The 20,550-nt window shown below is 45.7% G+C and overlaps 1 protein-coding gene across 5 annotated transcripts in view; it reads right to left on the bottom strand.

Annotated features, from left to right (window-relative positions):
- Window positions 1–396: 396 nt before the first annotated feature.
- Window positions 397–20,550, bottom strand: part of CIZ1 (CDKN1A interacting zinc finger protein 1) — a 30,303-nt gene continuing 10,149 nt past the window's right edge. For 3 of the 5 annotated variants that reach the window (XM_076074726.1, XM_032973220.2, XM_032973221.2), the window contains 11 exons: window positions 19,734–19,783; window positions 19,177–19,332; window positions 17,496–17,641; window positions 16,376–16,466; window positions 15,620–15,733; window positions 12,909–13,295; window positions 12,315–12,372; window positions 10,225–10,346; window positions 6,105–6,188; window positions 4,334–4,412; window positions 397–3,607 (listed from right to left, as the gene is read on the bottom strand). In XM_076074726.1, coding sequence (XP_075930841.1) covers window positions 3,444–3,607; window positions 4,334–4,412; window positions 6,105–6,188; window positions 10,225–10,346; window positions 12,315–12,372; window positions 12,909–13,295; window positions 15,620–15,733; window positions 16,376–16,466; window positions 17,496–17,641; window positions 19,177–19,332; window positions 19,734–19,783 — 1,451 coding nt within the window. In that variant the 3' untranslated portion in view covers window positions 397–3,443. The remainder of the gene's footprint in view (window positions 3,608–4,333; window positions 4,413–6,104; window positions 6,189–10,224; window positions 10,347–12,314; window positions 12,373–12,908; window positions 13,296–15,619; window positions 15,734–16,375; window positions 16,467–17,495; window positions 17,642–19,176; window positions 19,333–19,733; window positions 19,784–20,550) is intronic. The other 2 variants (XM_076074727.1, XR_012947159.1) reach the window with 2 other exon arrangements.

The following is a 20,550-nucleotide window of genomic DNA, read 5'->3' as shown; positions in this document are numbered from 1 at the left end:
AACCCATGGCACCTGGGTGTGCCGTGAACTCCTCCCAGCGAACGTTCGGCACTTCACGTGGCCTCAACGTGCACGTAGCCTGGCACAAGCGCCGTGGTGACGTCACCACCACTTCGTGGCGAATGGCGGTAATTGTTAAATGCAAGTAAAATTATTTCCGGGAGGGGGAAATAATTTCCAATGGTTTCTTACAATTTCCAGGTTTCTTACGGCCTATATTGTGACTCATTAATCATGTGTGAACATTGACTACTACGTTTCATGACAAGGCCCTTTGGTCTCCTGGTGGGTTTCCAAAGGAGCCTTAGAGCGAGTGAATTTACTATTTTTAAGCTTAAATTGTTTATTCGAGTAAAGCATATACAATACATGGAAAAAATGTATTCCACTCAACAGTAAGACACACGTACGTTTATTCGGAATTAAAGTAAAATGTAATGGGGGCACAATTTATTACAATGCAGTGATTTAAGAATTCTAATTGGAAACCCAGTGACATTATTTTGAACCTGAAATTTATCAAAATATAAAGAATGTGCCAAGACAGCACTTTGATCACTTTTTTCCTGTAACAACTTAAAAAAGAACCCCAAGCAGCACACGCACCTTTGTACAGCACTTAAATGTCAACAATTAAAAAGTCAACGCTTGTAAGCAAAGCCGATTCATATCCGTGCCCATTATTCTACATTGTGCCTGTAAACAAATTTATTCACAAGCTCCTTTTCGACCTTCAAAACTTACCATTATAAAATCATAAATCCTTTTTCAGACGTATGGTAACTGCATTCCATAACTTCTTCTTGACGATGAACTCTCTCAAGGAGACATTTCCCTTTACAGAGACTTCTGCATTTACCGTTTCTTTCTTCACTCATTCACACTCCCACTGCAGCAACACAAAACCTAAAATCAAATTACGAACATTCCCAAAACTAAACGAGTAGAAACGTTCTTTTCGCATTCATATAACGCCCTCTCTAGAGCGCTTTAAGATGAAATCCGACGGCGTTCAGCGAGGAAAGTGATGGAATGGATGGACAGGGGCTGGGAATGGTGCCGATGCTGCAGGGGTAGGTAAGGCAGAATAAGGTAGAGTGTGATGGTGAGCCAGGGTTTCTGAAGGGTGCAGCGTGGATGAGAGGCAGTGGGGTATGGGGGACATGCGTGAAGTTGTAAATGGGCATGGATGAGGATAGGTGGAGGGTGGTAGGGGCAGAAGTCTGGTGGCCACACAGTTGAGCTTATGGAGGAGCGCCGTGTAGGGTTGGGAAAGAGGTATGGCCAGGTGCACATAGAAAGCGCGTCGGTCGGTGCCGGGTCAGGAATTAGGGTCGTCGGAGGAAGATGAGACACACCACTATACTGGAGCTCCTAAACCAGTAGAATTTGTAAAAGCTCTCAAGAGACTATCCCAACGTTTCTTGAACACAATCACGGTATTCTCTTCAGCACGAGACTCCCACGGGGAACTGGTTAGTAACAATCTAATGTGCAGGTGTGAGATGGATTGCAACGTCGCAGGACTCAACAGGTCTCCTACGCTCTATGCAGGTTCGGTTTGTGCGATTTCGCGTATACACGGCTAGCATATTTCTTATCAAAATTCGCTACAAGCGGTTTCAATGAACTCATATTCAATATAATATATGGCGTGCCTTCACCCAAGACGCTTGACATAGCTTATAAACACCATGGGACCTCCTTTGCCAGTACCAAAATATGAGAATAGGTTATCCCATTTTTTCTGGCAACAAAACAGGTGTTAAGATGTTAAAACACCAAGCTGAAACCTTTTACAAGGAATCATGCCTGAATTAACCACACTACTTGTGGTCAGAATGCAAAAAAAACGTACTTTGATAATATACGCATTGTCTTTGAAACTGATTGGTCTACACCAGAGATAGCTTTCTTTTGAGCCTAGTCCCAAAACGGTGTTAGACCAGAGTGAGAAAATAGAATGATTTAGACGGTAGGGAATTCTCTACCTACAAAGGAATGAGGAACACAGAAAGAGTTAAAATATTCAAGTGGTGAAATATGGAGAATAGTAAGGGACCCAGAACCAAACCCTACAGAACACCGACACTGAGAGGGGAGGGGATACGGAGTGATTGAAGGAGACATATTTTTGGAACGCATCTACCACACAACGCGAGTGAAACCTTCATAAACACAAACGCGCCAGCCTGTCAGATCGGCTCGAGGCCGCACATGCACTCGGGGAAAAGGTGGACAAAGTGAGGGAGAGGGGGCATGGAAAGGCCTGGTGGGGGGGGGGGTGTTCAAGAACGGCTACTTCCACTTGTTTGTAAAATAATTTTTACTTGCTACACGTCGCACATTTTTCTCTCACATTGGGGTGGTGACATGGCCCCCGACAGTAGCACGAATCGCCGCTCATTCCCACATATTTGTGGTTCGAATGCAACGGGTATCCCCAATAAACAAAACTAAAAATATATACACGCCGCCTGCTTCAGTTTGACGGTAAATAGTAAGTCCTCGATTTACGTTGCAGATGCTGAATGTAAATCAAAATAAAATTTACCATTGACTTCAAATTTTTGGGATACGTTCTACGTAGTATTTTTTTGGTCAAAATTTGCATGTAAATATTAAAATGATTACCGCAGCAGCTATGCACTTTTAAATCCAGATTAAAAACTAATTTCTTTATTACTTTTTCTCAATGCAAATCGGGACAACGTAGATAGCAGACTCGCTGTACTGGGACGTCGTTCACAAGACACCTCCGATTGGCGCGGTTGGCTACTTATGGCGCGAAAGAAGTTCCAACATAATAATTTCACTTTATATAGCATCATTCATTCAATTTAATCCCACAACGCTGCACAGAAATTATTCAGTTCCGTACACATACACACGCATACGTGTGCTGGCGTCGGAATAAAGAGTTAAAAAAATTCCCTGCAAAATGGTCAATTGTACTACATATACATCAGCCCACCACTGAAACTAAATTTGCAGGACCCTTCATAAAAAAAGTCACGAGGCTCACGGAAACTTTCTGAATTGTACAGTTAATTTTTTTTGTGCACTTTCACTTTCCTCGCCGCTGCTATAATGCAATTCGGAGGAAGTGGTGGCGTAATGGTTAGCGCACTTCGCGATGAAGCAAGCGATTCAAATTTAAACGCAAACAACCATTGCGAGTATTATCCGAGCTGGTCCGTGACCCCCACCTTTACCAACCCACAGTGGCCAGGCTGGTGAAGTATGGTCAATCAACCCCCACATCTGACACAGCGTGGAGAGGCCTTCATCCAGCAGTGGATAGCCAAAGGTCTTTAAATTATAATCATTATAATGCAAAGGGCTCCTACGCTAATTGAAACTCCGTTATATGCCATTGCCACAATATTTAACAAAGGTGGCTCGTGAGCTCTGTTCAAGCGCAAATGCCTTTGGGCTGGAAACTAAATGGGAAAATCATTGAGGTCTTCCTCCTTATCGAGGCCAATGGAGTAGCCAAAATCATCGTCCTGCGCTAGCAGCCCCTCGAAGAAGTCCGTTTCCTCATCCGTGCTCTGGTGGTCAGCCAGCCAGAGGTCGTCCTTCTCTTGAACTCCCTCGCCACTTTCTGCAACGGCACATCAAAAAAACTTCAGCTACCAAACACCCGGACTGGTGGACATAGGTGGAAAGAAGTCCTACAAAGTGAAGACATGAGGAGAGAGTGAGAGCTCAAGTTCTGCGAAAGCCAAAGTCTTAGACACTTTTGTGAGTTTTAAGGTCTGGATCAGACACAGCTTCACAAAGGCTGTCCTGTACGTATGTTGCACTTCTTTCGCACCGTACGTAGCCAACCGTGCTCATCAAGGTGCGGGAGGACAACAAACTGAAGACAAAAAGCTATTCTAAAGAAATAGGTTTTCAATCTGGATTTAAAAGTGGATAGCTCCTATGGCTTCCGAATATCAGAAGAGCGTTCCAGACGGCCGCAGAAGCGCATCTGAAAGGAAGCAATGCAGTGACCATCTTTGTTCTATGGCTAGCCAAAATAATCTGCTGTGAGGATGACCGGGGGAGTTCGCATGATGGTTTATGCTCCTTGACGAGAACAGCAAGGTATTGTGGTTCATTTGTGGCAAGCGCACTTTGTGTGTGATGAGTGCGACCTGGTGTCCCGAAGCATTCCCAGTTAAAGATGTTCTGGTCTCATACTTAACTCGGGATATGGACGATGGGCGGTGCTTACTTGAGTAGTGGGCGGGGGCTACCCAAGCAGTTGGCAGGGCTAAATGAGCCTGTAACACCCTGCACCACTGTGATCGAGCATTGCAGTATTCGGAGTGCGTGCGTGTACCTTTGGAAGGAGCATCTTCACGGATGTAGCCCTCATTGGGTTCACCAGCCATGCCCTCTGGATCCTTCTCTCCACCTGGCTGCAATGAGCAAAGAGACCGATTCTGTCTACAGACCAGGCATTCTTCACGGATCATGCTCACCTCTACTTTACTAATGCAATAATCGGCGACGTGTAAAATACTGACAACCCACATATCTAAAATAAGGTAACCCACGCTGGTTGCATTGCAACTTGACAATCTGCGATTGATAAGTTCGTATCATCCTCCCCCTACAGGTGGCCAAACTTGTCAATTCATTCACTTCCATCCACTTCATGCAAACACTCTTAACAAACATCTTCCGCACATTATTGCATTTTTCCAGACATTGTCAAATGTTTTATAATATTCCCAATGGGCGACATTTATAAAATCCCCGACCTCCAGCCACCCAGCAGAATGGGATCACCACAGTTGATGGGCAGGTCAAGTGTAGCGGGGTACAGTGTGGCTACTCCCACCTCCTCAAAGACGTCTGGCCAGTGTGGAAGAGCAGGCGAAATAATAGCTGGAGGAGCTCTGAAAGTGCTTCCTTTAGTGCAAACCTTTTCGCAATTGCAGGGCTGTACCTTTACATGTTTTTATCCATATGGGGAGTGGGGGGGTCGGGAGTGGAGACCAGGGTGGGTGGGAATCAACTGTTCTGTAATTAAAACACCTCCATACAAACTTTTAGTTTTTTTCGGTAAAGTCACGTAGGTAAAATAAAATAGAACAATTAAATCACGACGTTTCGGAGGCAACACAAGCTTCCGTCTTCAGGTGGAACAGTCACAGCAGAATATCTGTGTCAAGTGCACAGTTCCGAGACAACTTGGATTATATATAGGTCGGGGGGGGGGGAGCCAGAAAGGGACGTGGGTGGGAGGGCTGAGTTAAGCCGCCTTTTCTTAAACTGCACAAAAGCGGGTAAACAACCCTTTTGGTTTTCTGGCGGCGGGTTTTTTTTTTCTTCTGGGGGGAGGCGATGCAAAACATCAAGTACAGACCAATTTTTTGAAACCTAAAATGGAAACTACGAAAATGGCTGTAAAACTATAAGGTAGCTAAAGTTTGACATACAACCAGTGAGAAGTGGAAATGGCTGGACAATTAAAAGGCAGCTACCATTTGACTTGATTTATAACATCTTTCCAGTGGTTGCTCAATTTGAAACCATCCTCACGGTTGAAGTTGTGTCTATGTTTGTATATCTGGATGGCCTTATGAACAAATCTTTGGTGATAACCGGGAGGTTTGCAGAGAACTTTGGTATCAGAGAACACAATGTCATGAGAACCCACTGTGTTGAAGCAATGATCAGCCACGGCCGAAGAATTCGTTCTGCCGTGTTTCAAATCTGATTTGTGCTCGCGGATTCGGTCAGAAATGTCGTTTCGTCTCCCCGATATAGCAGTCACCGCAGGTACAACTCAATTTGTAAACCCCGGGGTACTGTAAGTCAGGGATGACATCCTTCACGGATGGGATCAGATCACGGATTTTGTGTACTGTATTGAACCGGACCTGGATCTTGTGTTTGTTAAGAATTTTGGAAATCTTTTTAGTACAACATTATTTAATTGGTCAAAAGGTTAAAGGAAACGAGACCCGAGTAGGCACAGGCCATAATAGACGGCACACCTTAAATATACAAACACACAACCACGTCATCCGAGAAAAATTCCTTTCCCAAGAGTAAATCTCGAGCCAACACTGCCAGCAGGGTACGCTGCCCACTCCCTGTACCTGCTTCTGGGCTTTCGTCATGCCCCGCTTGCTCGATCCACGCACTTGGGAAGTCTGCCCGGAGCCGCTAGCCTGCAGGTGCTTCTGCAACGCGGCACATCCAGCAGTGCAAAGCAATAGAACCATTTAAGCCAAAAGTGAAAAACGCGCACGTACACGTACACACGCGCCGTGCCCAGAACTCGCGCATGCACAGCATGAAACCCTTGAACCCAACAGACGCCTCAGCTGCTGTCACCTACTCAGCTCAGCACTGCGTGCGTACCGTTAATTACCTCCGCGCTTTGGCGAGTGGAACGTGATCGTCGAAAGTCGAAACGCAACTGCTCGTGCGCTCTCCACAAGACGGTAAGATAATCCGGGGGGGGGAGGGGGGAGTAGCGCGGTGACACGGAGGGTTAAAAAACGTGGGGCACTACGAACCGGGCCACCAGAGCTCTCTTCACGGCTAGCAATATCCTGCGCACCGCCTTCATCCGCATTGATCAGGGTGAAGAAGTATGATCAAACAATCTCGATGACTCACGCAGAGTGGAGAAGCCTTCACCATCCTGACAAGCGGTTGGATGCTATTATATTTTCAGCTATTAGTCAAATAAAAAAAACATCGCTGTACTATTATAGAGCCTAGGGACATGCTACCAAGCTGTTATTGCCGATAAGACAATTCTTAGAGATGTTCCAGGTCTGAATGGGCTAACTGCTGGAGAGATCATCTATCTTTCAATCTTAATAAAACAGCAAGGGCATTCGCAGAGGCCTAGTTCTTCTTTTTCATTGGTGGACACAAAAAGGGAAACACTGTGACCCACAAGTCACGCACAAAGAGGCGAGAACGCGTACAATATGGGCAGCTGGCTAGAGGCAGGATACCGCGTCAGCAGGAATTGGAAGTTGTTGTAGCTCGCCCGAGGCTTGCCACACAAAACCGTAGCTCTTCCACTGGGGGCGCCGAGTCTGCATCCTCCTTGAGCTTCGCCATTCGGGGAAAAATCGGAGCGCCTTCCATTGCGGCCATGGGACAGGAACAAATGTGTGTACTAAAAGTGGCACGCTCTGTCATGTGGGCATTGGAAAATGTGGACATTTGAAATTTGACCGTGTAGGGTAGGAAAGGGGATATTTGGATGAATGGTGGTAATATTAGGCCCGAGGTTTCCTTTGCAAGCGATCTGTTGTGTTCATGGGCTCTTGGGCTTGTTGCGTCAACAGGGGACTTGGATGAATGATTGGTGGGCGAGTCTGTGAGTACACGCACAGCTGAAGATATCACGGTTGGGGTTCAAGTGTGAGTAGAAGGCTGAATACAATTGACCATTTTGTGCTTGAGGTTTTTTGGAGAAAACAAAAATAAAAATGCCTCTGCCCAAGCAGAGAAAGACCTATGCAGATTTATATTTTGATAATTCTGGTGGAAAGTGATGGTAAACAGTGGAATGTATGTGGTGAAAGATCCTACACAGGCAATGGCCAAATCTTGAATTGACAACAGTGTGGGGTAGAGGAGCGAAGAGGCACAGTCGTAATTATGGCCAGAACATAGGAGAGAGGTTTCTCAGAGCGTGCCCACCGATGGTGGTCTGCCGGTGGTCCTCCAGTAGGTCCGCGGAGCTGTGATGCCAACGCAGGTTGACCCAGACAATGGCAACGTTTTTACCTGTTGTGTCAGACATTAATATTTTACTTATATTAAATTTAACATTTTAATGAGGTAAACTATCTAAGATCTAAATGCCCCCCCAAAAAAACCTTACGGCTGGGTACAAAAATGTTATGATCCACAAATATAAATTATTTGGTATAATTGGTATTGAGAGAGAGAGAGAAGTGAATGTGTATGGGTGGGGTGGGGCTGAGTGGTCCATGGGCCAAACAAGTTTGAGAAACACCGCTATAGGACGACTGCTTACGATATAAGGATAGGGGCTATCCATTTAGTACGTACGCATGGAGGGGGCGGGTTAACTCAAATGCGTTCGCTTGCGTATGGGGGGTCTATTGACAATGTACGCACAGAAAATGGGGGGGGGGGGCTTCAAACGAGCTACAGTTACGTTTCTTCAGCTGCCAGACAAGAACTACCGGGAGACGTGGGACTGTGGGAGAGGTGTCACTTGTATGCCACCGTACCCCTGACTGCAGCTATCACGCTGCTGTGCTTCAGCCTGACATTGCGCGTGTTGACGAAATTCCCATAATACGTCACCCGTTCGATTGGGTTCATCGGCGTTTGAACCTAGCGGACACTTAATTCTTTAATGCAGCTGGCGGTGGACTATCTGTTTGCTTAAACACGTTAATATTATTCATCCTTGATCGTTTCTGCGTGGATTAAATATCGGCCGTTCTATAGGATTCGGGGGGGGGGGGGGTCGAGCGTACGTACGCAGGTGGGGGGGGGGGGGGTGTAAGAAGTACGTGTGCATACAGGGAGGGGCGGAGGGGTCAAGTTTTGACAGATTTTTGTGTACGTACTAAATGGATGGCCCCATAGTGAATGTAAACCTATTTTTTATTTTCGGATTGCGAATTGGATAAAGTATTAATGATCATGCAGCTAGTGGGAACATTATATATTTTCTAATGTCTGTGTGGGCCGAAGTAAGCATGTCAAATCAGAGTATAGTGGAGGGCTGAAGTTGTTCGTCATGATGGAAAAAAGCCACAATGCCATGAACTTTCCCTCCGCTTGTAAGTACCACTTCCTGACAAAGGCAGAAAAAAAGATTGCCTTCAATTAAAAGACAGAGAATGCAAGTTAAATTGCAACTGGGATTTGTGTTGTTTCACAAGCATAGGCACCGTTGTGGCAGTCAAGTGGCATGGCTATACACTGCTGATGATCCCATATAAGAGTGAAAGAGGTTCAATCACCAGGACTTTTCAACTCTTCTCTTCGGGCATATGATAAAGTTGGACAGAATTCTGCCAATTCTGCCTTCTCTGGATATGGCAATCAGTGCATGTAAGCCTATAAAATTGCCCTCGATGTCATAAATTCACCTTATGCATGGATGCATAACTCAAACAATTAAAATGACCAAACACTTAAGTTAAAGGTGATTGCAGGAGGATTGGTGGATCACTCAGGGATCAGACTGAAGAGACACCAAGCTATAAGGCAAAAGGGCAACACCAGGATGGGCAATTTTGGAGTTGTCTGTACAGCTGAGTTTGAGTGATATATTGCCTGTCACGCATGGATTTCGTCGAGGCACACTGTGATCCAACACTTTGGCAGGCTAGGGTTGGGGGATCATGTATATTTGCGAAATGCTCAAAACCTGCTGCACTGCGAGTATGTATGTACGATGGAACTTCTTTCGCACCGTACGTAGCCAACCGTGCTAATGGGAGGTGCGGAGGTGAGGCAGCAAGGAGATGGCTGTCCAGCCAGCGGATTCACGGATCTGTGTGTGCAGACATTTGAGTTTAAGCCCCTCACATTTGTGGGGTTTCTGCTGCTCTACTGGTATCCTACCACGTGCAAAATTATTTTTTCAAATTAAATGGAAAAAATCCCAACCCTCCTTAAATGAGTGAAAACAGAGTATTTTTCAGGTTAAAATATATAACTTGTTTTTCATATAGATGAACATTAATAATGGTATTGGTCATCTATAAATGTGACCACTTATAGGTAAAAATAATCAATACTCAAGGAGGAACTGGCCAAATATCTCAAAATCAGGACTGTTGAGGGAAAAAAAGGTCTTGAGACTCAGCTGCACCTTTCTTCGGCAATAGCGATTATTTAGACTTAACGCAGGGATCGCTTGTTGCTTACCAATAACACATCTGGGACCTTCAACACTACCAAGGGATCAATCTAAATTCAACTCGTAGGCGAGGGTAGTGGAACATTTTGAAGGCTCTGGTGCCGGCCGATTGTGTTACCACTTAGGCTGTGGCGCTACAACCACGCGTGTGGGCGTAAGTGCGTGCGGGAAGGTGGGGCAAATCTCTGCGCAGGGAAGCCAAGTGGGACCGGCGGTTGGGAAAGTCCGCGTTGAGTGCAGCGACGAAGCGTCCGGGCGTTCGTTCAGGAGGGGCGTGAGAACTGGTGGCATGAGGGTGCGTGGGGGACGCTGCGCTCGGTCGGGCCTTCCCGCGCGTATACCTGAAGTTTGAGAAAGTGAGCGCGCGAGCGGCAGTGAGCCAGCCTCGCCGAGGGCTCCGCGCGGTAGAATTTTTGACACAGGTGGCAGAGCAAGCCACTGACGGTGACGACAAACTCCTCGCCTGTTGGGGGGGACAGGGAGAGGGAGGGCAGAGCAAGGGAAGGCACGAGAGAGCGTTGGGTGTGCGTGCGAGGAAGGAGGTGGAAAGATCGGGGGATTTCCTCGTGCGTGAAGTGAAAAAAGGAAGCGACCGCTTCCTTTAAAGCGATCCGACGATAGCAGGAGATTGAAGGCAGCGGTGGCCAAAGGCTTCTCATTTTAATCGTGAAAGTTCCAGAGTTGAGAGTGCTTGCCAAAGGATGGCATTTTGCGTGTGAAGGAAGACGCGAAAAACACAAAGACGGAGAGAAGATGGGATCACAGGAAGGGTGGATAAGAGGGGGGGACACGGAGATCTGTGGGTGGGCGCGCAGACGGGATGGTTAATACGATGAGCAGCCACCAGCCCAGCTGCAGTGAGGAAAGGAACAGCCGTGGGCTGACAGACATGGCAGGCAAATCCTCCTCCTGGCTCGTGGAATCATAGAAGTGACTTCTCAGAGAGGAATGTGGTTATATGGACAGAACATATCCTCGCACACGCCAAAACACCTCTACCAGATAAAAAAAATATCCTTCTACGCTCTTTCCAAGTGCCGAGCGGTCCAAAACTATTCCGTAACTCGGCAATGCCTGTTGACGTCCCTCACCGTGAGCACTGGATGGTTGGTGCTCATGTCATCTTCTCACACTTATCCAGCGTTGACCAGCCACAGATTGGTACTCAGCATGGTGCTAGTTTAACTGGCTGTGGGTGGGGTTGCATTCGCCATGTCTGGGATTTTGACCAAAAATTACATATACTGTGTATAAATTAACTACTTATTCCTTTGACGGAAAAAAATAATTAACTAATTAACTTTTTGGCCAGCAGGCCATGAACAACAATGTTTTACATGGAGTATTATGGAGCACGAGGAACTTAGATTGAGTCATGATTTTAGCACCAGTGAATAAGTCACAGCTGATTGAAATACCCCAACGGCATCAGGATGTCTGGAGATTACAAGCAAAAGCCATCATTAGGGTATGAAGGCCATTGTAAAAAAACAGTTAAGACGTTAAATCAACAACCCTCCTTTCGTCTGTATATACTGCAAGGGCAAGTTCTGTGATTAACAAAAAATCTAAGGCCAGCAATATCTACGAGGTGGTCATGTGGACAACACCATTGCATCAGATGCTTATTTTAGAACGAGGCCTTGTTCACTTGCAACTTCTTGCGACAGTACTGGAAATAAACCAGTGCTACACTCAACACAGCTTCACCCATTCGCACACAACCACTGCAGTAAATGCATACAGCATCCACACATCACGTGTGAAAAAATTCGGCTAATTGTTACACTCGGATTTAGACGACGATTCTTACATATGTAAGATGTGTTTGATAGGAGTTTTATAACCCTAGAAGTTGTAATAAAAATATGAATTTTAGGACCTCTGAAGTTATTTGGTACTATCTACGTAATGCACTACACAACATAGTATAGGTGATTCATAATGTGGGCAATATTGCTAGCGTCAAGTGCCATATTGACCGATACCTTGCTAAAGAGGCCAACCGTTGATTTACGGTCTTACAAAAATAAGATGTGGTATTTATCACTATTTATCTCACTACGGCAAGGAGAACGCAATACGGATTATAGCTTTACTATTTAATTATTGAGTGATGCCTCATATGAAGCACGAACTAATAGGCATCAGCATCAAGACATGCATTGCATTGCCCAGCTCTCACGTAAAGAGTGCGAGAAACACTAATTGATCACTTAAGAGAAGCCAATACGATGTTAGGCGTTATCCAAAAATTACTTGAATTTTAGCTGCTAACCAAAATGGGGAAGAGGCTTTCCCTGTTTGTCGAGGAGAGCCACGAGGAGGTGTGTCAAGTAATGTGCAAGAACCCAAGGCCATAAATCCACGGCCGAAAGTTTTTGAACTCAATGCGGTAAGAAAGCAGGCAGCTCCATGTCTCATGTCTTACCGTACGCCACCGTGGGGTTATATTCCATCTCCGCAGCCTTTCCCCCAACACCCATCGCCTACATACAGACACACAGGCAAATTCATCACTGTAAGTTGGGCTCGACTGGGGCGAGCGCCGTTAGTAAACCCTGTGAATGCTCGCGTTGTGGCGAGTTTGTGAATGCTAGTGGCATTCTTGAAACTGTTCCCAGGCCGCACAAGTGCCATGCACTCACAAAAAGATCACAATTCAATCTAGATCACAATTTCCCCATCTCGTCTTTCAGCCCATAAGGGTAAGGGCTATTCATTGAGCACATTAAGATCGGTACGGTGCAAAAGGGATTGGTGTGACCAGCATCACGCCCGACAGCCATTCTATCCCCTAGTGCTGATGTTTACACACCACACCAAGTCGTCATTTAAGGCCGAGTCGAACGAGGCCAGACCCAGTCCAGGTTTATTCCAATGGCAAGTGATGGATGTACATCAAAGTCCACAGTTGAACCTGAACCCCAGTTGTCGATTGGGAGCACAACGTGCAACCCACAATGTCACCGCTCTCAATACAAAAATCAGAAAAACTATGCTGGCAGCAAAAAAAATGTATCACCTTTTTGTTGAATTTTTCTTTGATGATCTCCGTGCCCGATTGGCTTCCTTCTATCTTGCCTATGCCCTCATCTTTCTCTTTGACGTGGAACTCCTCCTCCTCCTCGCGGTCATCGTCATCATCATTATGCTCATCGATGTCCTCCTTACTCTCCTGTCCATCGTGGGATGCAGCGCTGTCACTTGCCGGCCTCACGGCTTTTCTCAGCTTCTTCTTGATGGCACAATCCCCTGCGGACTCCTCATTATCCTCATCCTCCTCGTCTTCCTCGTCCTCTTCCTCGTCCTCCTCATCTCCATCCTCGTAGCAGCCCACAGCGTCCACCGTTATCAGCTCCTCCGTTGGCCCTGGGCTCTGTCCAGATTTCCCTGCATTGCCGCTCTGCACCTGTCGAAAGATTAAAATAATATTCCTACAAAAAACGGTAACGTGGTTTGAATTCATAAACTGGTGACAAAACACAGCCAAGCGGTAGCACATTTCTGCTTGTTGTATGTGTAGTGACATATAATGGGTTACTACGGCGCCTAGCACCATCTACCAACAGAGAGGAATTGCATGTGTAGTAGCCCTCTGCCAGCAGAGTACACGATGTCATGGAAGAGGTCTCTAGGGGAGCATGGTTCTGGGGGCTGGCAGAGTAGGGGGCATTTGAGGATGTAGTAGCCAGATTTGCTGGCAAGGGCACGTGATAGGCCGAAGGTGACAGAGGGAACACGTGTTGTAGGGCCCAGAACCTTCTAGTGAGTTCCAGAAGGGGGCGTTGGCCGAGGGCGGAGCCAGGCAGGGGACACATGGAAGGTGACCCAGAACCTTCTAGTCGGTTCCAGAAGGGGGCGTGCCCGAGGGCGAGAGGGCCACGCTGAGGGGCATACAATGGGAGTCCCGGAGCTGCATCGGGGCTGTCTGCTGGAATGGAACCCGCCGTGTTACGTCTTCTCCTCGGTCTCAGGTCTTCGTGCTCGGCATCGTGGGTCAGGCAGTGTGCCGATTGACCTGACCCGTTTATATAGTTACCCTGTGGTGGTTACCGGTTACGTAGTTATCCCGTTGTGGTTACTGGTTATGTAGTTACCCCGTTGTGGTCGTAGAATAAACGTGTTGCCTCCTGAATTAGTGTCTCTCAAGTGAACCCACTTCATATGTATGCATGTTGAACTTCTATCGCGAGCACAAATCAGATTTGAAACACGGCATAACAAATTCTTCGGCCGTAGCTGATCATTGTTTCGACACAGCGGGTTCTCATGATATTGATTTCTCCGATACCAAAGTACTCTGTAAACCTCCCGAATACTACCAAAGATTTGTCCATGAAGTCATCCAGATAAACAAACATAGACACAACTTCAACCGAGAGGATGGTTTTAAATTAAGAAATCATTGGAAAGATAAATTTTTATTTAAAGCTTTCGTGACTGCAGGGATGAATATTCTTGGTTCTTTCGGTAAAGTTTATTGTTTCCCTTCGACGTGACTTTACCGAAAGAACCAAGAATATACATTTGAAAGATGTCATCAACCAAGTCAAACTTTAGCTGCCTTATAATTGTACAGCCATTGCCATTTCTTCCAGTTGGTTTCCCTCATTTTCGACAACCGCTCTCCATCCCCTTCTCCGTCCCCCTAACCCCCTGCAGCATAACAAAAGGCGGCTTAACTTAGCTCCCCCCCAGGGCCCTTCCTGGCTCTGCCCCCCCCCCCCCCTTTAACCTGTATATAATCTCGGGTATCTAAAAGCTCTCTCAGTTGAAATTGTCTCTGTGCTTGTATATGTGGATAGCCTCATCACGTAGATTCTGGCTTAGCAATCATTGGAAGGATTTGATAAACCATTTCGGGTCTTAATTGATTGTTCACGCTTACGGTGGCTTTCAGACAGCATACATTATTTTTTCGTCTCCCCCCTCCTCTTTTCAGAACATAGATGGACTCGTCCTTCTAAATAAACTGCCAAATCGCTGCCTGTGGTGCTAACGTTTTGTTTTTATAAATACAAACACTGTTTAAAAATAAATAAATGCAATCCACCACTTCTTTCAAATGTTTCTTGCCGTTGGTTTTTCACACCTGATGATGACCGTTTGTCTTATGGTCGAAACGTCGTGATAATTTTTATCGTTTTATATATTTATTATTTTATTGTTTCCCTTCAACGTGACTTTACCGAAAGAGCTAAGAATATGAATTACTGCAGTCACGAAAGCTTTAAATCAAAATTTAGTTTAGCTTCGTCTATGTCTTCACTCAGACTCGTTCATTGCGCCCCGTCGCAGTCAGTGGTGCTTTGGTGTTTTGTGGGTTCGTCGCAGTCCCTGTGATGATTGACGATTGTCGTCACTAATTTAATGTGCAATGTTATTGAGGGACTACGTACGTATGGTGAACTTTTTCGCATCGTACGTAGCCAACCATCTGCTGGCTTGGTGTGGTCCTGTTGTTGTTTTGCTGCCTTGCCCAAGCTTGCATTTAGCATTGAAAATCGGCAGCAATTGATGTACTTATAAAATTTTAACTTATATACTTTATTTTCATTTTCGTGACTTGCTTACCTTATACTTTGCATTCTTATCGTTTTAGTATCATTTCTTGGTATAAATTTCTGACCCGCCTCTAATGGACATCTGTAAAAAAAAGAGCCTCATAGCTCATAGGATTCCTCCTCCTGTCTAAATAAAGATTCTGAACAGCACCGGCATTTCCCTACTTACCAGCTGTGCGCGCTGTCTGTGCTCCTCCGAGCTCATGTGCTCCACGAACTTGCGCACAGAACGCGTGTTCCACCTGCAGATGGTGCAGTACGGTCTGGTCAAGTTCTTGGCTTTCTGCATGCACACACACACACAACAGCAGCAGCAGCCAGGGTTTGTCACCATGTGGCGGTAACATTACAATGATGCACATGCCAGGTTAAGTAAGCATTGAGGCTTTGTAGAGCCTGATGCTATGTTTTTACAACCTCCATAAAAAGGAACAGCCCCAGGTTAATCGCAGGATGAGCAGTATGACCCAGGTCCACGTTCCCATACTCCACGAGTCTTGATGTTCCAAAGGCTCAGCAATTCCTGCTCAATCTTCCATGCCCCCTACACCTCCCTACTCTCTATGCTCAAGAAAAGATCTTCATTAAAGTTTGTTATTAACAACGGTTGCCTGGCTGCCTCTCTCTATAAAACTACGATGCCCACTGCTTCTATATAGCATCTTGAGATGCAGCTTGTTTTAAGACAACCTGAAATCCAAACAGTTATTTTATCAACACAGGCTTGTATTAATGGTGACAATTACATTGGCCCTGGTAAAACTGGGCAACATGAGTGCGCTTTGGAAGCTCAGCTCCCGAGGCCGTTGGCGTTGGGCTGACCCGGAAGCTGTGCCCGTGTTGAGTAGCTAGTGCGCGCCAGCATGCTCTCCCAGTGGCTGCGGGAACGTGGCAGGAGTGCGGCTGTGCACGCGAGAGCCGCTACCTTATGCATCTGGCTGCGCCGATGTTCCACCACGTTGCAAGTGAAGTATTCCTTGCACATGCTGCACCAGCGGGAGGCTGGCTTGCCGAGACTGTGGCAAACACACACGCAACGCACGTGCCAACATTAACACAAATCAACCGTGGGTCAAGGGGCTACACGACTCATATCGAAGCACTAAGCCTACACCAAATAGATCCTGGATGCCTACTTTCCGCTTTCAGTAGGAACTAGGGTTTCTGCAATATTATTTTTCACAATACCATAGCATCAATTTCAATATTACATTTATTGTGATATCAATTGCCCATAAAAGTGAAATTATATTTAACATTTCAATTGTATTGTTTTCGTGTTTTTCTATACTTCATTACAGATACACACGACTTAAAAGTTCCTTAATGACAGTGCACTCAGTTTGAAATCTTGATAATTATCCCAAAAGGGTGCAACTGTGCAACCTCCAATGCTGACAATGAAGAATGTGTCAGTTACACAAAAAATAATGAAGTCACCTAAACAAGCCACAAAAAAGACATAGTACACCTGCCTGTGAATCACTGCGGAATATTTTGGAATGCGCCAACTTGAAAGGCATTTGCCCACACTGCTGCAGAAATCTTAATTCAAATCCTAAGAAGGCCCGAAGAAGTGCATGGCTAAAGCTTGAGAAATTTCATGCTCAATACGAAGGCCAATCCAGAAAAGCATACTTGAACGTTGAATATCACCTTAAGTGGCTGGATAACATGTTATTAAAACCCAAGCTTAGCTTTGAACTGATTTAAGTGGTGAGATGTTAACTGCCTCACCTGGTATATAGGAGGTTGTGGGTTCGATCCTGATCCTGATGCCTGTATATTTGGAGTTTGCATGTCTCTCTCCCTGTGGTCGCGTGAATTTTTCTCTGGGTCCTCACAATTTTTCCCTCCACATTTAAAAACACGAGCTTTAGAGTATTTGGCCGCTAAAATCCACTTTGTTGAGCTATTCTTTGTGGCCAGGTCGCCTCTGAAAAAAAAGCTAATAGCTCAGTGGGAATTCTTTTAATCGTTTACATACGACGTTGGGGAGGGAGCGGGAGGGTTGGAGGGGGTACGGCAGCGCCGGTGAGACTCACTCAGGTGACACGACGCTGAGGAGGCAGTGTTCAGCTGATTTGGAGCCATCCTGGGCGAGCAGCATGGCCACCTGCACGCTGCTTTTCTGTTGCACCTCCTGCATGCAGCGTGCGTGCATCGCACCGTTCATGTGGTTCTTGAAATGCTGCGGGGTGAGAGCATGGGCGCACAACGATCCCGTGTAAGCCCGCGAGAAAATCGTCATAACGAGCCATCAACCGAGCAGCAAAGCAGGAAAAATACGATCGGTAAAAAAAACAAAAAACTGAAAGGACCCGAAGAGTTAATCTGTCTGATGATTCAATGACTCGCCACGAATTGTCTATTCTTATTGTGTTGTATGTACCATCTAATTTGTACCGTTTCTTGGAGTGTTTGGCTCTCCTTTGTGGAGTTTGTTTGTTTGATCCAAAGTGTAGATTGGCATGTCTTTTTGCATATATAATCGAGTTAGTTTCATGTCAATAATTCAATGCATTCACCACGAGCATAAACATCCACATTAATTGGTTAATACAGGCGACCGAGACAACATCAAACAATACCATGCGGTGAGTGCCATTGATGGGCGTGTTAGGTTACCCACTTTGTTCACACCTGTGTCCAAATGTGTTGACCAAGACAATACAAAGGAATCACAATGGACTATTTGCCAGTGACTTGGAGCATTCAACTGATGTCATGTTTATTAGCCAAGACACTTGGCTGGGGCATTGCTGTTTTTTTGGCAGTTTTCGTTACTGAAGCTGGGCACTGAGGGCCTGCTCAGCAGCTTTTTTTTAAAATGAAGCTGACAACTGTAGTTAGGATTGGTTCTAGGTAGGAATAATAAGAGTCCTAGCTAGGGGAGTTTATCCTTTAGGCCAGTCGTGTGAGCAATGCAGGAGGTTGGGATGAGGTCAAGAGATGTACCGTGTCAGCACAGAAACATTTTACCACTTTGGAAGGGAAGACAGGTCAACTCCGGTGTTAACAGACAAGTGTCTGTAACTGTGAAGACCAAAAAGTTGAACTCTAAGTAACAGCATTAATGTGTAGTCATGTATATTTATCCAGAAATGCACTCTTAATAAGACCTAACGTCTCATTTACAAAGAAGACGAAATTTCTATATTGGAAAATCATAATTTCCAATACATAAATCCAAATTCAGAATCCTGCACTTAACTAGAATAGTAATAATGCACTGCTCTAGAATGTTTAAGTCAATTATAGTAATGCCTCCCTCTGTCAAGGGATACAGGCCAATAGTTAGGAAATGACCAAACAACATCACAACCCATACCTTGCTCTACCCAATTACAATCGTTATAGTGATGAACAAACCAAATCAATACTACATATATTTGTGCCTTTATTATAGCTCTGCAAGGCGATCATGAAGGCACCATGCTTCATTAGCCTAGTTTCAAGCAGAGGGCAATGTGACGATGTTTATTCCACATTAAGTACGTTGTGGGACAATGTTCTAATTTGGACTATGACACCAGCACATTATGGAATACTCTTTTTGAATAACGTAACGGCATCGTTAACGTCCACTGTGAAGCAAGCAGAAGGCATTAGTGCTGCAACAAGTGGCGGACGCGCAACCGCTCGACCACGTCACTGCCCAAATGATAACAAAGACAACGTGATGCCCAGCAGTCTGAAACGAATGAAGAGTAGTGCAGGTGGCACCCGATTGTTGGCGCAGGTGACGTTGCAGAGGTGGCACGTGATGGGAACTTTGTCTTCCGCCGCGTCGCTTTTTTCTGCATGCTTCTGGCTCGGACTGCCGCCCTTGAAGGCTCTGCTGCTCTCTCCGCGCTGAATCGTCATTGTCAGCAGGCTCTTCTGCGGCAAAGGCCATGCAGAGGACGAATACACGATGAAGGAGATGGATGGGAAAGAATTTCACCGAGCAAGATCGACCACTATCACGTGGCTAGGTATGGTGGAGGGTACACGGGCAGGTGGGTCGTTTGATGAGCGAGTGGATAAGTCAGTGAAGATGTTATTATGTATGTGAACAGTCAAGCAGGTAGACAGACAGGAATGCAGGTAGGTAGGTAGACAGGCTGGAAAGTTAGGCAGGAAGAAAGGTAGTTGGGGATAGGCAGGCAAATAGTCAGATACATAAGTAGGCAGACAAAAAGTGAGATGGGTAGTAGGCTGTTAGAAAGGCAGGCAGGTAAGGAGGTAGAGCAAGTAGCTAGGTAGGCACGAAAGTAGCTAAGTAGGCAAGAGCCTCCTACCTCTGAACTGTTCTTGTCATTTCCATCGGCAGCTGCCTCAGTGCTGCTCTCTGTTCACACACACAATGAATTTCCCATATATTCTCTCCATGTATTATATATATAGCACATATGCCGACAGGCTCTGTACATGCACGCATATTCTACATGTAGATTGCAGCACAAGTTATGTATATGCATACATTTAACTGTGGATGGTAGTGTACATTTTCAGAGTAATGACACTGACTTAATTACAAAAAACTACCTTAACATCCGCAGTGTTTAGCCTGAGACCCTATAAGAACGATTTAGAGCCCTTTGTAAATCCACTAGTGGACACGTGTCCCATATACTGTGTTGGTTATGGGGGCTGTTTGACCATACTTCACCACACTGGTCAGGATAAGGTTGGCAAAGGGGGGCAACGTCCAGGACTGGTTCAGATGCCTTGTGGCACACCGCTATGAGCTGAGGCCGTGCACCAAACTCAAAAGTACGGTGCACTGTGGCGATGTTCTACTGCCAGAAAATAGTCCCCAATTGCCAGTTCTATTTTTGTGTTTGGCAATATGTACAGGAACTAACTTGCAATTTCGAGATCTGCCAGTCACTACAGGGTTTCAGGACACCGTACGTGAAGGTTTGCTATCTCTCCATTGAAGGAATGCAGAAGACAGTGGTTTATTAAATATGGGCCATAGTTTGCGTTGCATTACCACAATCGTAGCGTGGCTTGACTTTAATTTCCATTTATGAAGGAGTTATGCACAACGGCCTGTTGATGTAATAATAATTACACTTACGTAGCGCTTTTCATAAAGGATCTCAAAGCGCT

Source organism: Petromyzon marinus, chromosome 50 (assembly GCF_048934315.1).
Source record: "Petromyzon marinus isolate PM22_M1 ecotype Great Lakes invasive population chromosome 50, UKy_Petmar_22M1.pri1.0, whole genome shotgun sequence".
NCBI lineage: Eukaryota > Metazoa > Chordata > Hyperoartia > Petromyzontiformes > Petromyzontidae > Petromyzon > Petromyzon marinus.
The sequence above is the reverse complement of the archived record's forward strand: the minus strand, read 5'-3'. Positions and strand labels throughout refer to the sequence as shown.